Source organism: Trichechus manatus, unplaced genomic scaffold, assembly GCF_000243295.1.
Source record: "Trichechus manatus latirostris isolate Lorelei unplaced genomic scaffold, TriManLat1.0 scaffold00065, whole genome shotgun sequence".
Classification (NCBI taxonomy): domain Eukaryota; kingdom Metazoa; phylum Chordata; class Mammalia; order Sirenia; family Trichechidae; genus Trichechus; species Trichechus manatus.
In genome coordinates this window covers 4,734,270-4,753,964 of record NW_004444001.1, presented here as the reverse complement: position 1 = coordinate 4,753,964, position 19,695 = coordinate 4,734,270, and the positions used below count along the sequence as shown (strand labels likewise).

General features: G+C 38.6%; 1 protein-coding gene across 1 annotated transcript in view; it reads left to right on the top strand.

The window, feature by feature from the left end:
* KIF6 (kinesin family member 6) overlaps positions 1 to 19,695 on the top strand; it is a 499,202-nt gene that overhangs the window by 128,237 nt on the left and 351,270 nt on the right. The window contains exon 5 of the mRNA XM_012556417.1: positions 3,530 to 3,639. Coding sequence (XP_012411871.1) covers positions 3,530 to 3,639 — 110 coding nt within the window. The remainder of the gene's footprint in view (positions 1 to 3,529; positions 3,640 to 19,695) is intronic.

Genomic DNA, 19,695 nt, shown 5'->3' with positions numbered 1-19,695 from the left:
GCATTGTTGTGAGGGCTGAACATGCTGTATTTAAAGATATTGTCCACTTCCTGACACACAGTAGGTGCTCAATTCATGATAGTTATTACTACAGCCATTAATATCCATATATCTGTATGTGGCCAAATGACCACTGACCAGTTTCAGAGAATCATTTGAACCTTTCAGAACAAATGAAGCCAGTTCCCCCAATTAAGTTTAACGGAATAAACCAGTCCTTTCCCAACGGAAAATATTTTACTCATTCCTTTTTAAATTTCATCTATGGTTAGTGAAGTACAATTCTAAAAGTCTAAATGTCTCCCAAGTACCTACCATCTGTTAGGTTCATTGTTTTAGATCTGTTCGTCATTGACATTTGTCAACCCCATTTATTCTGGATGATACTAAATAACTTCCTGGACTTGGAGAGAGCCCATCAGACCAATTTGTAGCCAGGGCAGCTCTTTATAAAGGGACAGGTTTCCATGACGGGGCACAACACATTCATTATAATCAAACTGAACTGTGATGAAACACGTCAGAAGCAACTTGAAGTGCGTTGTAAAGTCTGTCCACGTTGTATAGCTGAAAAATGCAGACTGGTACTCAGAGGACCCCAAATGATTGTTTCAGAGGGCCACTTGAAGTGCTCTAGAATTCTTAGCGGGAACATTGACTTATGCAAGGTGTTTACTTCAAGATAAACTCAGAGCCTAGTGCATGCTGGTCGTGAAATGCCTGTGAGTCTGATAGGAGCACATTTTCAATGATTCTAAGAGAAGAAAATTGATTCCGTTTACTTTAGAAATCACTGCTCATTACTTTTGAATATTGTGAGGTTCAAACTTGTTTTGGGGCAGGAGAAAAGGCTGTCTGCAGGAAACATGTGTGTTACATTATAGTCTGGCAATCCTAAACACTAAAAAGTAATAAGAAAAGGTAGCTTGCCACATAGCTTAGTGAATTTTAAGTGTGTATTCCAATAAAAGTCTAGAAAATGCAGAAGCTGGGGGAGCCAAAGGCATTATTCCCATCACTTGAGAGCAGTGGACCTGCCGTTTTCCAGAATTTTTATGATTTCTTCTAATTTCCAGAAGAAGAAAGTTTCCCCATTGCAGCCTAACATACAAGTTGGCCCTTCTTTCTGCCTTTCTTTTACCTTTTATATTCACAAACTTAATTCTCCGTTTGGAGGCTTTTAGAAATAATAAAAACAATAATAATAGTATCAACAGCAGCAGTAACATTTGTAGCTGTCTATTATGGGCCGTACATCTTTTTAGTATTTTAAACAAACAAGTTGCCATTGAGACAAATCTGACTCATGGTGGCGCTATGTGTGTCAGAGTAGAGATGTATTCCATAGGGTTTTAAATGACCAGTTTTTCAGAAGTAGATCATCAGGGCTTTCATCCATGGCACCTCTGAGTGGACTCAAACCTCTAATCTTTTGGTTAGCAGTTGAGCGTGTTAACAATTTGCACCACTCAGGGACTCACAGAACCTTATTTCTCTGTCTGGTCTGCCAGTTAAGGTTATTATCACCATTTTTATGGTGAAACAATCGAGCGTTAGGGTACAAGCACACTTGTATAAATGGCAGATCCAGTAGTCAAACCTCTTTTTCTGTCTGATGCTAAGACCAGCTCAGAACTTTGTGCTAAAATCTCAAACCTTAACTATGCGCTATTTCTCTGTGTTCAGATAAGTTTTAGAAATACAATAAACAGGAAATCATCATGTTGCTAAAAGGTGCCATTGGATCTTTAACCTGCTCTGAGAATGCTCAGGACAGGGATATAGTATATATGTTGACCATGGAACCCTTTTTTCCAAGAGCATTTCATGGGATGTCTTTGGAAACACTGCAGTAGACTAAAGGCCACAGAGACTCTCTCTAGTGTTTATGGTCTCTGACACCTGTGCTAAGCCAAGTTACAACCCAAAAAATTTTTGTTGCAATGGTGTTTTCCCTAAACTAGGGTACTAATAGAAATCATAGGCCATTTGTCAGGGTAAGCAGTCATTGTCCACCCACATCAGCAGGATTTCCAGCATTTGACTGATAGAAATTTGTTTAGTTGAGCTTCAGTCCATGTTGTCACCTTCGCGGAATACCAGAACATGGAATTTCAGTGGCAGCTTGAGTAAACACTCAAGTATTATAGTCATGTCCTGGCTGAGAGTTACCTTAATTTTTCACCTGTTATTTTGTGTTATGTGATGGTGGCGTATCTGAGTAGTTTGTTAAGACCTGAGAATCATAGTAATTTATTAATACTAATGCTGTTAGTATTAGTTAATATTGATTATGTTCATTTAAAACTGAGGAACACTTAGAAATTCATTATTCAACTTTCTCACTTTATGGGTGTTAAAGCTGAGACATGACATGGTAAGGGCTTCCAGCTAAATTGGACTAGAGATCTAGCTTTTGATTTGCAGGCCACTGTTCTCTATGACTTGGCCCTCTCTCCCTTTGAACAGTACCTGATGAATTGGTTGTCTTGGATCTGGGCAGGAATCAATCAGGAAGGTCATCCTAAGCAAATCCTCTGTGTTAGTAGCCCCTGGACAACCTGCCAACCTTGTTGCCATAAACACAAATATATTGTCCTCTGGTGAGAAGCTGGATGATATTTGCAGAGTGGGATTATTTGTATTTTGGGAGGAATAAGAAGGTGCTATTTTTTGATATTTTGTACTAAAAACTGAACTTGGAAATTTCTTAAGAGCTGGAAAGAAAGTCCCTGATTTATTCCATCTGAGAGGGAGTGTGTCTCTTTTGTCTGTTGGCAGAACTGAGACTAGGACCAGTCATCTTGACTTTTAGCCCCATTACATTGATGCCTATGTCATTACATTTCAGCAATGACCCATAGAAAACACCTGTCTCTAACCAATAGCCAAATATCCCTGATTTGCCCACTTGGGCCAGGAAAATTAACCCAACAGGCAGTGAACTGTTAATGTCCACTCTTACCTAACTGATCTAAACTATTTTCTGTACCCTGGAACTCACTTTCACTATAATCTATTTATGTCGATGAAAAATTCTGAATATTAGAAAAGTAAAAAAAGAACGATGATTAAAGATGGAAACTATTTTGGTACTGGAGTTTTTAGACTAGAGTGGTGATTTGTGTTCTTTTGTGAATAGACTATTCATAGAATGTAAGTTTATTTCTTTTTGGTAACCCCCCCTTTTTTTTTAATCTGGAAAGTAAAAACTGGTGTATCATACAGTTCTGCAACCGAGTTGGCTCATTTTAAGTGTGTATTGACTTTTTATGTATAACATGGAACCAGTAAAAAGTAACCGACTGAAGTTGATTGTAATCATGGGTGTTGGCCATTTAAAAAAAATCTTTATGCATATGGTAACTTACAACTTGAAAGTGTCACAAACTGAAAATATAAAGTATTCAAAGTCATAGAGAAGAGGAAAGACACAGTGAGGAAGCTACAGAGATAAACGTGTTCATTTTCCTCTAAACTGAATTGTTATTTATAGCCATTAAATAATGTCTTTCCCTTTTCCAATCAGGACAGCAGCAAAATATATACAACACACATTTCCTATTTGGAAATCTACAATGAATGTGGTTATGATCTGTTGGATCCAAGACATGAAGCCTCCAGTTTGGAAGATTTGCCGTGAGTAGCAGAGCAACAAAGAATGGGGGAAAATTGCTTTCAGATGTTCCCTTCAGTTGTTTTCTTTGAAACTTTGTTTCTGGTCTCAATCGTAATTAGCAAACACTGGATAACAGGATCTTTTTGTAACATAACGGATATACATTTTTTTTTCCAGTTATGACAAATGGGCAGTAGTGACTGCTTGAAAGTCATTTCTTGGGAAACTCTTTTGGAGTTGGTACAAGAGAGCACAGTGAATGTTCTCTGAGAGTGGGTACTGAAGGGATTGATGGGATATGACAGTGCCACTTTACTCTTGCCGCATGAAACCCTTTTACTCCTGTAGTTGTGGCCTTTATCCGAAGAAGGTATTCAAATCAGAGTTCAAGCAGCAATTAGAGAATCTAAAAGAGAGAAAGTAAAACCTTAAGTTTTCCCTCAAATGCTTCTCTACTATTGTTAACACTAACATTGGCAATCATTTGGTCAGATTGGCAGTGTTTCATAACTGAAAAATAAATAAAGTCTTCAGAGCTTATCTATCAATGGAGTAAGCTACCCTGACAAAATTTATATAACATTACTCCCTGTTTATTTGAATATCTGCCTAGACTAGACATATATTAATTGACAACTGTTCATATACTTTTGTCCAGATACCTTCATCCATTAGAAACTGCCCAGAGCAAGAAAACCTATTTTAATACTCTTCTTCTTAAACATTCTAAAATAATTTTAAAATACAGATTAGTCCTCTACCAAAAAAATGAACAACCACTAGCTTATTTTGGTTTACAGAAGAAATAAGAAGGAATAATAAAATAAGTTATACAATTTATATGTATAAACACCTTTATATGTATTCTTTCATTAGTGTTGGTTGAGAGTTTTTACATATCGTGTCTATTATGCTTACAGTATTCATGAGATGGAATTAGGAAAGAGGATTATTGTTTGTACTCTAATTATTTGTATAGGAATTAAAAGAAAGATTACTGGCTCCATGGAAGAAATTGGCCTTAATGAAACTATTAGAATTCAGTTTACAAAAGGGTAAGACTTTCCACATAGGAGGAAAGAGAAAGCAATGTTAAAGACATGAAGATGTGGTAGGAACAGGCCGTATGTTAAGGAGGCATGGGGAATAAAAGCAGAAAGGCCAACTGAAGCCAGCGTTTAGGAACTTGAATGACAGGCTTTTAGTTTGAGATTGTTTTTTATTGTAAAACCAGAAAACCAAACCAGTTGCCGTGGAGTTGATTCCAACTCATGGCAACCCACTGTGTATCAGAGTAGAGTATGCTCCGTGAGGTTTCAGAAGTAGATTGCCAGGCCTTTCTTCCTAGGTAGGTGCCTCTGGGTGGACCCAAAGCTCTAACCTTGCGGTGGGCAGCCAAGCACTTAACTACACCAGGGATTCTGTTATGGATTGAATCGTGTCCCCCGCAAAATATGTATCAACTTGGTTAGGCCATTATTCCTAGTATTGTGTGGTTGTCCTCCATTTCATGACTGATATAATTTTCCTCTGTGTGGTAAACCCTAATCTCTGCCTATGGTTAATAAGGTAAGTTTGGGTTATGTTAAAGAGGATTAGGGTGGGCTGTAACACCCTTACTCAGGTCACATCCTTGATCCAGTGTAAAGGGAGTTTCCCTGGGGTGTGGCCTCCATCACCTTTTATCTTACAAGAGATAAAAGGAAAGAGAAGTGAGCACAGTAGGGGGGACCTCATACCACCAAGAAAGCAGCACCAGGAGCAGAGTGTGTCCTTTGGATGCGGGGTTCCTGCGTAGAGAAGCTCCTAGTCCAGGGGAAGATTGATGACAAGGACCTTCCTCCAGGGCCAACAGAGAGAAAAAGCCTTCGCCTGGAGCTGATGACCTGAATTTGGACTTCTGGTATACTAGACTGTGAGGGAACAAACTTCTGTTTGTTGAAGCCATCCACTTGTGGTATTTCCATTATAGAAGCACTACATAACTAAGACAGACTCCTTTATTCTAAAACATCTTAATTGGTTTTCTAGTGTCCAGTCTATATATCTCTAGGCTATATCTTACTTTAAATTGCTTTCAACAAATCACATCTGCCCTTAAGAGCCTGAAGGCTATTAACAGTAATCCAGGGATTCAACTCAGCTATGATGAACATGGAGGAGGAGAAAGAAATTCAAGAGATATGCAAAAAGTAAATGAGATAAAATAAGTTGATTAACTTAGTACCTGATTGGATCTGAAAAGGAAGGTGAATCACAGAAGCTGGCACTCTCCTAATTTTACTGATTGAAGATATTAAGCCCAGAGAGGTAAGACTTGCCCAGGATTTCAAAACTAATTGGTTAACAGTAGAGCAAGGATTAAAAACCAAGTACTCTGACTTTCAAGCCAGAGTAGTGAAAATACCTTCAAGATTTTTACACTGGGGCCTTGAGCATTAAGGACCTAAAAAGGAGATTTCCACTAGAACACTTGATTGGGTGGTGATGATGAGTTTCATATATATAACTTTGGCATTTGAGAATATTATACTAAATTCCTCAGAGGTAGGGAATGTGCTTTACTAGGTTTGGTAGGCTTTCTACTGCCTACACCACGGTTAGTACTCAATATACTTTTTAATCTGTTGAGTTGAAACTATGAATTAGACTTTTTGAAGGACAAAGTGTAGAGGTAAAAGAGCAGAGGGCATGGGCTCTATGAATCTAAGTCTAATTAACATAATTAGGTACAGCTTTACTATGGAAGGAAACCCTGCTGGTATAGTGGTGAAAGTTATAGCTGCTAACCAAAAAGTCGGCAGTTCAAATCCATCAGGCGCTCCTTGGAAAACTCTATGGGGCAGTTCTACTCTGTACTATAGTGTCGCTATGAGTTGGAATCGACTCAACGGCAATGGGTTTAATGGTTTTTACTATGGGAAGACCAAAGAATGATTAAAAAAACAAACAAACAAGCAAAACAAAACAACAACAACAAAACCATTGAATTCTAAGAGAGATAGTATAATATAAAGAGTGCTTGGTTAGAAGTCAGGAAATTCAGAGTCTAGTCCCAACCCTGCAATCTTAGATAAATTCTTTCACTTTTCTGGATTTCTGTTTGTCTGTTAAATTTTGGCATTTGGGGTAAATGATATTTAACAGTCTTCTAACCTGCAGTGTCTAGAGTTCAAAGATTGGTGGCTTTCACAGGTTAGGCCACATTTGGTGACTCATCTCCCCTTCACAAAAGAACAAGAAGTGAGTTAGATGTTTGCTCCTCCTCCTTCCAGAAAAGAGTAAGCCTTTTGAGAGCAAGGGCAATGCCTAATTCACTCTACGTCCTCTGTACTTTCCAGCATACCCGATACTTTGTAGTCATTCTCAATTAATGTTGGTCAGGTTGTCTCTACAGATGTTGCTAGCTTTCTATCTTTTTTCCTCCTTCGTTTTTTTTAAGTAGACTTTATTTTTTAGAGCAGTTTTAGGTTTACAGAAAAATTGAACAAAAAGTACAGACTTCCCATATATTCCCTCTCCCCTAGCACACTGTTTCTCCTGTCATTAGTATCTTGCATTAGTGTGGTACATTTGTTACAACAGATGAACCAATGTTGATACATTGTTATTAATTAAAGTCCATAGTTTACATTAGGGCTTGCTCTTTGTGCTGTACAGTTCTGTGGGTTTTTGGCAAATACATAATGTCATGTGTCCCCTACTACATAGTATCCTACAGAATAGTTTCATTGCCCTGAAAATGTCCTGTGCTCTACCTATTATTTCCTCCCCTCACCACCTTCTGAACCACTGGTAACCACTGATCTTTTTAGTACTGCTCCTTCTTCAGTAGCTTTGCCCCCTTGTTGGAGAATGAGTCCAATGACTCAAATCAAAAGCAACCTCAGTTACAAAGCAGATATATTCAACAAACTAGCACCAAAAAAAGAAAGAGAGAAAGAAAAGTGGTCTGAAACGTGTTTTTATTCTTACATTTTGAACTATAATCCCATGACAGCAATCTCATTAAAATAAAAATGTCATTAAGAAAAAAGATTCACACATCCTAGGTACAGTAGTTAAGCGCTGGGCTGCTAACTGAAAGGTTGTTCATTCGAACCCACCAGCTACTCTACAGGAGAACAATGTAGCAGTCTGCTTCCGTAAAGATTATAGCCTTGGAAACCCTACAGGTCCTACAGCATAGCTATGAGTTGTAATCAACTTGATGGCATTGAGTATAGCCTATTTACTTCACACATATTCAGTACAATAAAATTCCAGAGCAACTCAAGAATTATATAGTCCTTTAGTGTGGGGATATGGGATTTGACTGGCATTGAATCTTCTAGTTTTCTGGGGGCTTCAGAAGGGTTATCCTTTTTCTGAGATCATAAAATAATTCTTTATAATGGAAAGTGACATTTGCTGTCCCTGGATTAGATTAAGAATCTGCTGTGTTAATCTAGTTTCACATACGCTAACTCTAAAATCCTATCTATCTGGTTGAGTGATTTCATTGTTGTGAGCTAAAATGTCCCAAACACTCTGAATGCCTTCCAAAAATAGTAAACAAAATGTCTGTTGACCTTGGTTCCCTCTTGCAGTCATCCATATGAGGGACAATTGCAAGATACTCATCCAATCCCTTCTACATTCTTCTAATAAGCTTAACTATGTAAAATCATACTCAAGGTGACTTGGGTGTTGCACAATAATAGCCATTAGTGACAGCTTACCACTGAGCAACACAGCTCCCCAAATATCACCTGCAGGATGCTCTTCTCACATACACTATGCCTACTTTGTTCCCTTTTGTTTTGTTTTTTTTTTTTTTTTTGCATTCTAATGAGTGTTGTTGCAGAAGTATTTGTCTGTAAACTGCCTTGTGGACTTTCTATGTATGATGTCAGGGCTGGAAACTAAAGTCAGTTGCTTTTTGGAAATGTTGCTATAGTCATTTGTTGAGCAAAGATGGGAAACACTGACATCTAATTAACAATCCAAAGTGGTTGGTCCAAAAGTCAACCAAGATGAATAGATAATTGAATAGTCCTATAACTATTAAAAGGAGCTCTGGTGGCACAATGGTTAAGCACTCGGCTGCTAGCCAAAAGGTCAATGGTTCAAGCCAACTAGCAACTCCATAGAAGAAAAGATTTGGCAATCAGCTCCTGTCAAGATATGGGGCAGTCCTACTCTGTCCTATAGGGTTGCTATGAGTTGGAATTGACTTAATGGCACATAACAACAACAACAACAGCAATAACATAACTATTAAAGAAATTGAATTCATAATTTAAAAGCTACCAAAAAAGAAACCTCTAGGCCTGGATGCTTTCACTGGAGAATTACACCGAACATTTTGAGAAAAATTAACACTAATTTTACACAATCTCTTCCAGAAAAATGAAGATAAGGGAATATTTCTCATGTTGTTCTCTGAGGCCAGTATTACCCTGGTTTTGGTATAATAATGGACTATCCCAAGAAGTCTACAAAATCACTAACTGAGCTAGTGAGGTCAGCAAGGTTGCAGGATACAAGATGAACACACAAAAATCAATCACATTTCTATGTACTAACAGTGAATGTGTGAAAACTGACATAAAAACATAAGTTACAATTGCTCTAAAGAATAAAATGCCTAGGTATAACTTAACAAAACATTTAAGATCTGTATTCTGAAAATTACAAAATGCTAATGAAAGAAATAAATAAAGACCTAAGTAAATGGAAGGACATACTATGTTCATGGATTGGAAGACTCAAGATAGTAAAGATGTCAGTTCTCCCCAAACTGATCTATAGGTTTAATGCAATTGCTATTAAATTGCCAGCAAGACATGTTTTGTAAACATAGACAAGCTTATTCTAAAATTTAAATGGAAAGGGACAGGCTCTAGATTAGCTAAAACGATCTTGAGAAAGAACAATCAACTGGAAGGAATATCACTCTACCTGCTATTAAGGTCTAGTGTATAGCTAGAGTAATTAAGACAGCATGGTATCGGTGGAGGGATAGACACACAGATCAATGGAACTAAATAGAGAACACAGAAGTAAACCTGCACAAATATGCCCAACTGATTTTTCACAATGGTACAAAAGGAATTTAAATGAGAAAGTGTGGCTTTTCCAACAAAAGGTGTGGGAACAACTGGACATTCATAGGCAAAAAAAAAAAAAAAATCTTGACCTAAACTTCATACCTTATACAACGAACTGAATTTGGATCATGGGCTTACGTGTAAAACCCATACCCCATTGCCATCAAGTCAATTCTGACTCATAGCGACCCTACAGGACAGAGCAGAACTATCCCATAGGGTTTCCAAGGCTGTAGTCTTTACGGAAGCAGACTGCCACATCTTTCTCCCATGGAGCAGCTGGTGGGTTCGAACCGCCAGCCTTTTGGTTAGCAGCCGACTGCTTAACCATTGCTCCGCCAGGGCTCCTTACATGCAAAACATAAACTATAAACTTTTAGAAAAATAATGAGAAAATCTTTGACATCTAGGGCTTAGCAAAAACTTTTTACTTGACACCAAAAGCATGATCCATAGGAAAAATTGATAAATTGTACATCATCAAAACTAAGAAAGTCTGCTCTGTGAAAGGCACTGCCAAGAGAATTAAAGATAGGCCACAGAGTGGGAGAAAATATTTGTAAAACACGTAACTGATAAGAACTTTTATACAAAATATACAATGAACTCTTAAAACTCAACAATAAGAAAACACTCAAATTTTAAAGTGGACGAGAGGTCTGAACTTACACCTCACCGAGGAATATGTACAGATGGCAAGTAAGCATATGAGAAGATGCTTACCATCGTAGGCTGTTAGGGAATTGCAAATTAAAAGAAGGAAATACCATTACATACCTATTGGTATGGCTAAAATAAAAATAATCAACAATACCAAATTTGGGGAAGGATGTGAGTAACAGGAATTCTCATCCGTTGCTGGTGGGTATACAAACTGGTACAGCTACTTTAGGAAGGAGTCCTAGTGGGGCAATGGTTAAGCACTCAGCTGCTAACCGAAAGGTTGGTGATTCGAACCCACTCAGCAGCTCCATAGGAGAAGGACCTGGTGATCGCTTCTGTAAAGATTACAGCCAAGAAAACCCTATGAAGCAGTTCTACTCTGTCACATGGGGTCGCTGTGAGTCAGAATCGACACCGTGGCATCCAGCAACAGCTACTTTGGATGACAGTTTGGCAGTTTCTTATAAAGCTAGACATAGTCTTACCAAATGATCCAACAAAGCACTCTTAGGTATTTAACCAAATGAGTCGAAAACTTAGGTCCACACAAAAACCTGCACACGAATGTTTGTAGCAGCTTTATTCATAATTGGTAAGAACTGGAAACAACCATGATATCTTTCAATAGCTGAATGGATAAACAAACTGTGGTATATCCAGACAATGGAATATTATTCCACAATAAAAATAAATGAGCTATCAAGCCATGAGAAGACATGGAAGAAACTTAAAATGCACATTTCTAAGTGAAAAGGCTGCATATTGTGTGATTTCAATTATATGATATTCTGGAAAACACAACTATTGAGACAGAAAAATGATCATTGTTTGCTAGGGAGTCATGGGAAGTGGGAGGGATGAATAGGTGCAGCATGGGCTTTCTAGGGCTGTAAAATTATTCTGTTTGATACTGTAATGGTTAACACAAGATGTTATGCATTTGAAAAAACCCATAGAACTGTACAGCACAAAGAGTGAATCCTAAATGTAAACTGTGGACTTCAGTTTTAAAAAAAAAGGGATGAACTATTGATACACGCAGTAACTTGAATGAATCTCCAGGGAGTTATGCTGAGTGAAAAAAAGCCAGGTGTATATTTGAAATGACAAAGTTATTGAAATGGAGAACAGATTAGTGGTTGACAGGGGATGGGAGGGGAGTGGAAGAGGGATGTAGGAGTGATTATACAAGGGCAACAGGAAGGATCCTTGTGGTGGTGGACTGTTTCGTATCTTGACTGTGGTTATGGTTACCAAAACTGCCCATGTGATAAAATCTCATAGAAATGAACACACACACACATATACAGCAGTGAGTACAAGCAAAGTTGGGACATCTGAGTAAGACTGATGGATTGTATCAATGCCAATGTCCTGGTGTGATATTTTAAAATAGTTTTTCAAGATGTTACAGCTGGCTGAAATTGGATAATGGGTACATGGGATCTCTCTGTATTATTTCTTACAATCGCATGTGAATCTGCAATTATCTCAAAATAAAGAGTTTAATTTAAAAAGCAGTTGGCTATAGATTTATATATATGCATACATCTGTGTATACACATATGTGTATTAAATCTATTCTGTATTTAGTCATTTAAAACAAAAATAGAACACTTATTTTTAAATGCTCCTTTTGTCACACGCTATAAAGGGGATATAGTCAGAATCTAAGTATGTCTCAAGAAGGAAAACAGTCTAACTGTTGGCCTTAGCCCTAGGGAAAATAGTCACCTTACTTCGGTGTAATTTTAGTACTCCTGAACAGGGAAGCATATTCCATTTAAGGTTTCAAAGATTGTCATGGTTATTACAGTGAAAAAAAAAAAAAAGAGTAAACTCTAGCATGCAGTATTGAAATCTCAACTGTGCTTGCTTTTAAAATAATTTGTCACCAAAAGGGAGAACAAAAAGAAGTTGCCAGATGTTAAATTTAACTCACACATTTTTAATGCCTACTGTATATAAACAAGGAGGCCTGGCGGTGCAGTAGTTGAAGTGCTCGGCTGCTACTGACCAAAAGGTTGGCAGTCCGAATCCACTAGCCACTCTTTGGAATCCCTATGGGGCAGTTCTGCTGTGTCCTATAGGGTTGCTATGAGTTGTAATCGACTCAACGGCAGTGGATTTGGTTTTTGGTTTGATGTATAAAACACTGCTAAATTCTGCAAGAGTTACAAAAAATGATTCATGCCTGGTCCTTGTCCTCATGGATTCAGGCGTATGTTTAATAAACATTCATTGAGACCCAACTCTACTCCAGCCACTGTACTGGTCACTGAGTTTACTGATGTAGCCCTGCTTTGATGGTGCTCATAGCAGAGTGGATAAAACTAGTACACAAGTAGCATAAGGTAGATTATGAAAAACATCATAAAAGAGGCACAAAGAATGACAAGGACTCATAAAAAAAAAGAAACCACATCAGGTTGGGGGATGAGGAAAAGATGAGGAAGGTGACACATGAAACAGTCCTTGACAGAAGGGGCAGGACTTGGGGCAGTGAGTTGTGGCATTCATTTGGAGACAGAGGCAGGGAAGTTGGAAGCAGAGCTTTTGCTGTGACAGCTAATAGACCTGTTTGACTAGAACCCAGTAAGGGAGTAAGTGAGAACATTGAGACTGGAAAGATATGAATGCAGGGATTTGGCAGGCAAGCTGTAGCCCTTGGAGATTTTTATTCAAGGTCATAGCTTGATTGGAGCTGCCTTGTAGGAGGAAAAATCTGTCAGCAGTGTCTAAGACTGGAAGAAGATGAGATTGGGGTCAGAGAGACACAGAGCATCATGGGAGGCTGCTAGGGCCATTTAGGTGGCAGTGGGAGTAAAAAGAAGGAGGCAAAATTGGAAGACATCATAATCCAGCAGCTTGAAACTTAACTGTGTATAAGAGTCACTTGGGATGCTTGTTAAAAATGCAGATCCCTGGCCTGCACCCCCAGAAAATTCAAATATGTTTAAATAAGCATCCCAGGTGATTCTGATGCAGGTGGTCTGCCTGCCTTAATCTTTTCCTTCATCCTCCTAGGGAAAATTCTTTTCAGAAGCACCAGGAAAATCTCTCTGAAGAGACTAATAAACCAATATTTATTGCACACCTCTTGTGTGCCAGTCTTTATGCAGGGACTTTACATACGTTATCTCATTTAAGGAAGTGAGTATTATACTCCGTGCTTTACAGATGAGGAGACTGAGATTCACATACGCTGTGTGATCTGTCCCCAAGATTTCATGTCTGCTAAGAGATAACAACCTGTGTCTATCAAGCATCAGAGCTGGGGGCACTGGTGCTCTTCTCCTAGAGATCCCTGTCTTACCCCAGCATTTCATCTGAACTCTGAGCAGACTGGTCTCTGGGCCTCTTCTGGCTTCGGGATCCATTTGTGTCAGCTGGGTCAGCCAAAGCTTTGAATCCAGTTCAGCTCAGTACACTTCCTTTGAGCGCCAGTTGTGGGTCAGACACTCTACAAGGCTCTGAGAGTTCCCCTTCCTGACCTCAAAGGGCTCCCAGTCTAGTCAGAGAACAGACCCATAAGCTGATCATTTCAATCTTACACAGTATTTGATAAGATGTCCCGGTTTCTCTGGAGGCATAAAGAGGACCTAAAAGTTCAGAGAAAGCTGAAGAAGAGCTGCAGCATTATGGTTTCCAGCCTCACTTGGGCCTTCAGCTGACTAGGCAATATCTTAATGTGTCATGTGCTTTTTCTCCCATTTCTCACAATAATTATACCAAATGTTCCTCTCTTTACTCAGGTATTCCTGACATCAGTTCTCTATGAAGCTGATTGTGTGTCCTTACCTGGGAGAAAATATAGAAGCTGTTAAACATGAATTTTCTCAACTTCTTGTCCCCCACCTCTACTCCCATTCACCTATTTTCCTTCAGTCTCAGGAAGCTATGTCCAGTTGAAGTCCAATTCCTCCACTTTTTCTCTGGCCCCATCCTCACTGGCGTCCTTCAGAACAGTGCTCTAAATCAGCGCTTCTCAAACTTTAATGCCTGTACAAATCATTTGGGCATCTTGATAAGGTGAAGACTCTGATCCAGTAGGTCTGGGTCAGGCCTGAGATTCGGCATCTCTAACCAGCTCCCAGGTGATGCAGATGCTGGTGGTCCAGAACCACTCAGTCTTTGAGTAGAGAAGTTCACAAAAATGTTGAAAACTGGCCACCCAGGACTTGCATCAGCCCAGGCATACTTTATTTGGCATATACATTTTGTTTTAAACATTTTTAGATTTTAGTTTCTTTAGCTACGGCATGCATCTTTCAGTTCCTGTTCCTATTGTGTGATACTTGTCATTTGTGTTATTTGTCTGGCCTTTATAGGCATTTGAGGAGACTCCTGTGCCTATAAGCATAGCCACCAAACCTGAAACAAACTTTGAGCTTTTCTTAGACTAAGTCAGTTACTGATGGACCTGGGGGGCAACCTCTTGAGAAGTTGGGGGTGCTGTCCTGCAAGATGACCTGAACAAGTGATCGGTGACTGTCACACTATATGTCCATCATGAGTTGGCCAGGGTCTGTGTTCCTCAGGAAATGGAACACTGCCAGAGACCATGGAAGAGGGAATAGAAGCCCTTCCAGCCTGGAAATGTCACACTTCTACTCAAAGCCTGTCCAATTGGAGTAATAACAAGGGGGAAGCTGCCTTCTTCCTAGTGAATGACCAACTGAAAGAGATCATTCTTAAAATGAGAAATGTCTTAGGAGGTGTTCGCTTTCACCAGCAGTAGCCATTTCTCATGCCTAATAAGTGGTGTGTAAAAGGATGGGAAGAAACAGCTGTTATATTTTCACTCATATATCTAGGATGTAGAAATACATCTGTGATGTTTATGGTTTTCAGTCAGATGAGAGTAACTAATTACAGGGAGAAACACTGTCACTTCAGAGTATATTTTCCTCCTGTTTTGTATATAAACAAATCCATATAATTTCTTTTTCTATGATTAAGAGATGAAATACGTTTTTTAAATTATGCATTGGTATGTATTTATGTTTCTATGAGTGTATGGCCCTATAATTATAGAATTAGGCTAGATAATAAATTTCATTTAGTGATGGATTGTTTGTGAGCCTGGAGCATCAGAAGGAATGGCTGAATGTAATGGGGAAATAAGCAGATGGTACTGGTATAAGAAGGAGGAAAATAAGCACAGTGTTTGATGTCTAACAGATTCACTTTTGAAAAATCCTGCAGATGGCAACGTCCTATAGGCAATAGGAAAATGGACGATAAGCCATGGTTAGGTAAATTAGGTTTGGGAGCCATTTGTGTGTTGGTGGTTGTGAAGTGATATTGTTTGGGGATGGAAATGTTTGGTTAGATTAGTATTATACAGGAAGATAATCCTATCAAGTTATTAGAAATTTGTGCTAAAACTATCATATTTGGGCATAATTTTGAAGAAAATAAAGAAAATGTGAATGAAAGAATCATTTCATATATATGCTAAGTCTTAATGAAATAACTATTGATAGTAACCAACAAATACATAAATGAAACCACCTATGAGAAAAATATTGGTTTTCCTACACATTAATGGTGCCTATTATGGTTCTAGGAGTCCCTGGGTGGTGCAAATGGTTAAACACTCAGCTACTAATGGAAAGGCTGACAGTTCAAATCCACCCAGAGGCTCCTCCTAAGAAAGGCCCGGTGATCTACTTCTGAAAGATCACAGCCGTTGAAAACCCTATGGAGCACAGTTCTACTCTGACACGCATGGGGTCTCTGTGAGTCAGAATCGGCTCAACAGCAACTGGTCTGGTTTTTTTGGTAGTATGGTTCTGTCTCTGCCTATCATGGATAATTCTCATTTTGGTTTTGCATTTCCATAGCAGTGGCCAGCAGCTTCCAGTTCTCTATCTTGAATTTTTTGGGTGATGTTTGTTTTCATAGTACATGAAAGCACATAGTAAGAGGAAGAAGCTCCTTGGAAGTGTAAGATGTTTCCACACTGCCACCTTGCATTCTTGAGCGTTGTTGGATAAATTACATTAAGCGGCTTAATCTATTGCTTATTTCAATTCTGCATCTCTTCGGATAGGGAATAAATCACATAGAGGTTGCCAGCACCTCTGAAATGGCAAATGTACGGTAGCAGAATAACCTTAGGGTGCTGGATGAATTTTTTGGGAAATCAAACTTATCAAAGTTTAAGTCTAATAATATTATAACAGCATATAGGTAAATTAAAAATGATAATGATGATAATATTTAGGAGGGGATATTTACCAATAGAAATGTAAGAAATTAATATGGATAACTAAACAAAAAATTATGACAACAATCACTCAGAATATTTTGCAGCTTTGAATTTAGGTTTGTCCTTATTTGATAAATTATTAAATTATTAATATGCTATATATCTTTTTTTAAAGAAGCTTTAGTGGGCTGTGTTAAATAACCCAGTTTCTAAAGTGTCATGTTATCAGGTGTATTCAGTATTGGTAAAAAGACATAATGTTAGATAAAATTAGAAAGAAAAAAATGTTTTTCAAGTTATGAGAGTTTTTAAAATATCTCAGTGGTAGTTAAATGGAGAAAATATCCATTACTTTCAGCCCATTTTGTCTAGATCAAAACCAACACAAAAACATATCGCAGGTTCATAAAACTTTCTCAAGTGAGAACAAATATATTTCAAATATTTGTATTTTATAACAGAGTAAACCTTTCAGAATGTCATTTTTATCAATCTATCTCTCTGTGAGATTGTTTCAATACAGGAAGGAGGGCCAGACCTCATACTTACGCCTTCTAAAAATTTACATCCCCCTTTTTCCCCAAATCTTCATCATAGAGAGCTTTTGTCACTATGTTAGAATGTGTTTTGGAGGAAAAATCAGTTGAGAGCTACCGAGGTAGAGAATATTCTCTTTATTAAAGTGAACATTGGGAATGTGTTTACATGTGAAACATTCCCAGTTATTTAGAAGAGCCTGGTGGAGCATCTTCCATTTTCATGAGGCCTGCCTACCATTGATATTGCTCTAAGTCAAGGTAATTAGACAGGGTTGCTTCTAGTCAGTATGGCATCCCTGCCATCAGTTGGAAAATTGTAATATGATGATTTTGTCAGAAGACACTTTACTGCCATCTGACAGGCATTTGCCATAATAAATATACACATCCACCATGTGAATGGCGCCCTGTTGGACATGGTGCCATTGTGCAGTACACAGCCTGCACAATCATATGGGACATTTGCAAGTAGACAAAAATAGAAATCACCATGGCAACACTTGTCTATAACATGAAAATGAAAAACCATATTCATTGCCGTAGCTCCTGGGAAGTTCCTGTTCAGCAAGTTGGTGGTGATGGAATATTGTGGAGGTAGGGTGTCAGGTAGGGAGGGTTCTTTCATTGATGGTTGCCCATATATATATTGCTCTATATATGTTTTCCAGTCAGTCAGAAAGAGCCTACAAATTCCAACTACTTAGCCAAATGGAAAAGATTCTCTGTTTACAGAGAAAACACAAAGCTTGCCTCTTCTCCATCATTAAGCAGGCCGAGTATACTTAGCAGAACTTTTCCACTTAAGTGTCCAAGTTAAGGCTATCAGTGACTTCTTGCTTGAAATCTAAACATTTTAGAAACATTTTGTAGGGAAAACTATTCACAGGCCCTTTCAAAAAGAATCAGATAAATAGTTTAGGGGGTTTCCATCTTGGAATTAGGATGTGTATTTAAGAAACTGTAATAAAGCCCTCTTTCAAACTCATGAAAATTATAGTCAGAACCAAGTGGAGGACTAAGGACTCAGGAAATAGCTATTGATTTGCAGAGACAGAGAGAGAAGGAAGGAGGAGGAGGAGAACAGGGCAGGGCTAGGGAAGGAAGTAACTTGATGCAGAAACTTTAGCTTAGGATCCTTATTTTCTCCAGCTTCAAAACGAGATTTCACCGACATAAGAGTTTAAAACATTTTCACTCTCCAATCAACTCTTCTAGCAAGTGGGAGTACCCAGGACCTGACTCAGGCTAGACATCTATGCGCATAGGCAAGAGAGTAGGTAGGGCTGAGGCATGGTTGCAAGGCTCATTGCAAAAGAGATTTTCAATGAAGGCATGCAGGGCAATAAGGAAAAGTCCAAAGCCTCATACTCAAGGGATTGGACGGAAAACTAGAAAAGAAGAGAGTTCTCTGAAGAGAAATGGCAAAAGAGACCCTTACTGGAAAGGAAGAGTTGGGCCTCAGAAGATTCCAGAAGGATGCCAACAATGAAGCTGTTTATAGGGTGCCTACAGATGAGCCCTAAGCAGGGAGACAGCAATGAAAAAAGTCAAACTAGTTTGGACACCAACCTGCCTTTTCATTTACTTTGTAAAACCTTCCATGGGCCAGAAATCAGAAAATACTGAAGGAAACATGGTATCAGAAAAGAGTTGAAAAAATGCATAGGGATGGGTTAGAAAAGACAACTGAAAGTTCTATGCAGAAAAACCTGGGGAATGTGCAAATTGTATTCTGGTAGAAGCGACAAAGCTGGACAAGCACCTGGAAGTAAATGTAGATGAGCAATAGTTCTGAAATAGCCACAATTGGAGATCAAAAGCTCTGAATGATTTAGAAGAAAAACTAGCTTAGCCAAATGCGTTGATGACATTTAACAAAAACTTTCTACCGTAAGCTTCTAATTATTCTATGTAAATATAATCCTATATCAGTGACTCATTTAGGTTGTCTAATAACTGAGCACTCTTAGAATTCCATACTTGCTTGTTTTCCATATTTTCTATTTCACTGAAGTAGCTGTGAGAGGTGTGTGTATGATGTGCCCTTACCATCACTTACCTTTTCAGATACAGCAGTGATATCAATCCGATGAATGTTTAGGTAGATAGCTAATCCCCAGTTGAGCATTAGTTATGGTTGTGGTTAATGTTGCATGGTTTAGTTTACCTGTTAGCTACATGTTCAGGAAGGTACAAAAGAAACCTCCCATGGGAGGACGCGTTTTTTACAATTCACAGTGACCTTGCCTATCAGTTTGTGGCCCATCACTGTTTTAGGCTACAATCAATAAGATGAGTAACTTTCCGCTTTGGGGACAGAGTGGAGCTGGGTGGAAGGTAAAAATAAAGACACCAGAATCCTCCTTCCCACACTTCTGCTTCATTGAGTTATTAAAGATGAAGTCAGTGGTTCTCAACCTTGGCTGCACATTAGAGTCACTTGAAGTTCTTAAAAATTCTGATACCTGGGAAAGGGACTCCAGCAAGATGGCGGTCTAGGCAGAAGCACCACGCCGTCCCTCCACAACAAAGATCCGAAAAACTAAGCCAAACAGAGAATCAACA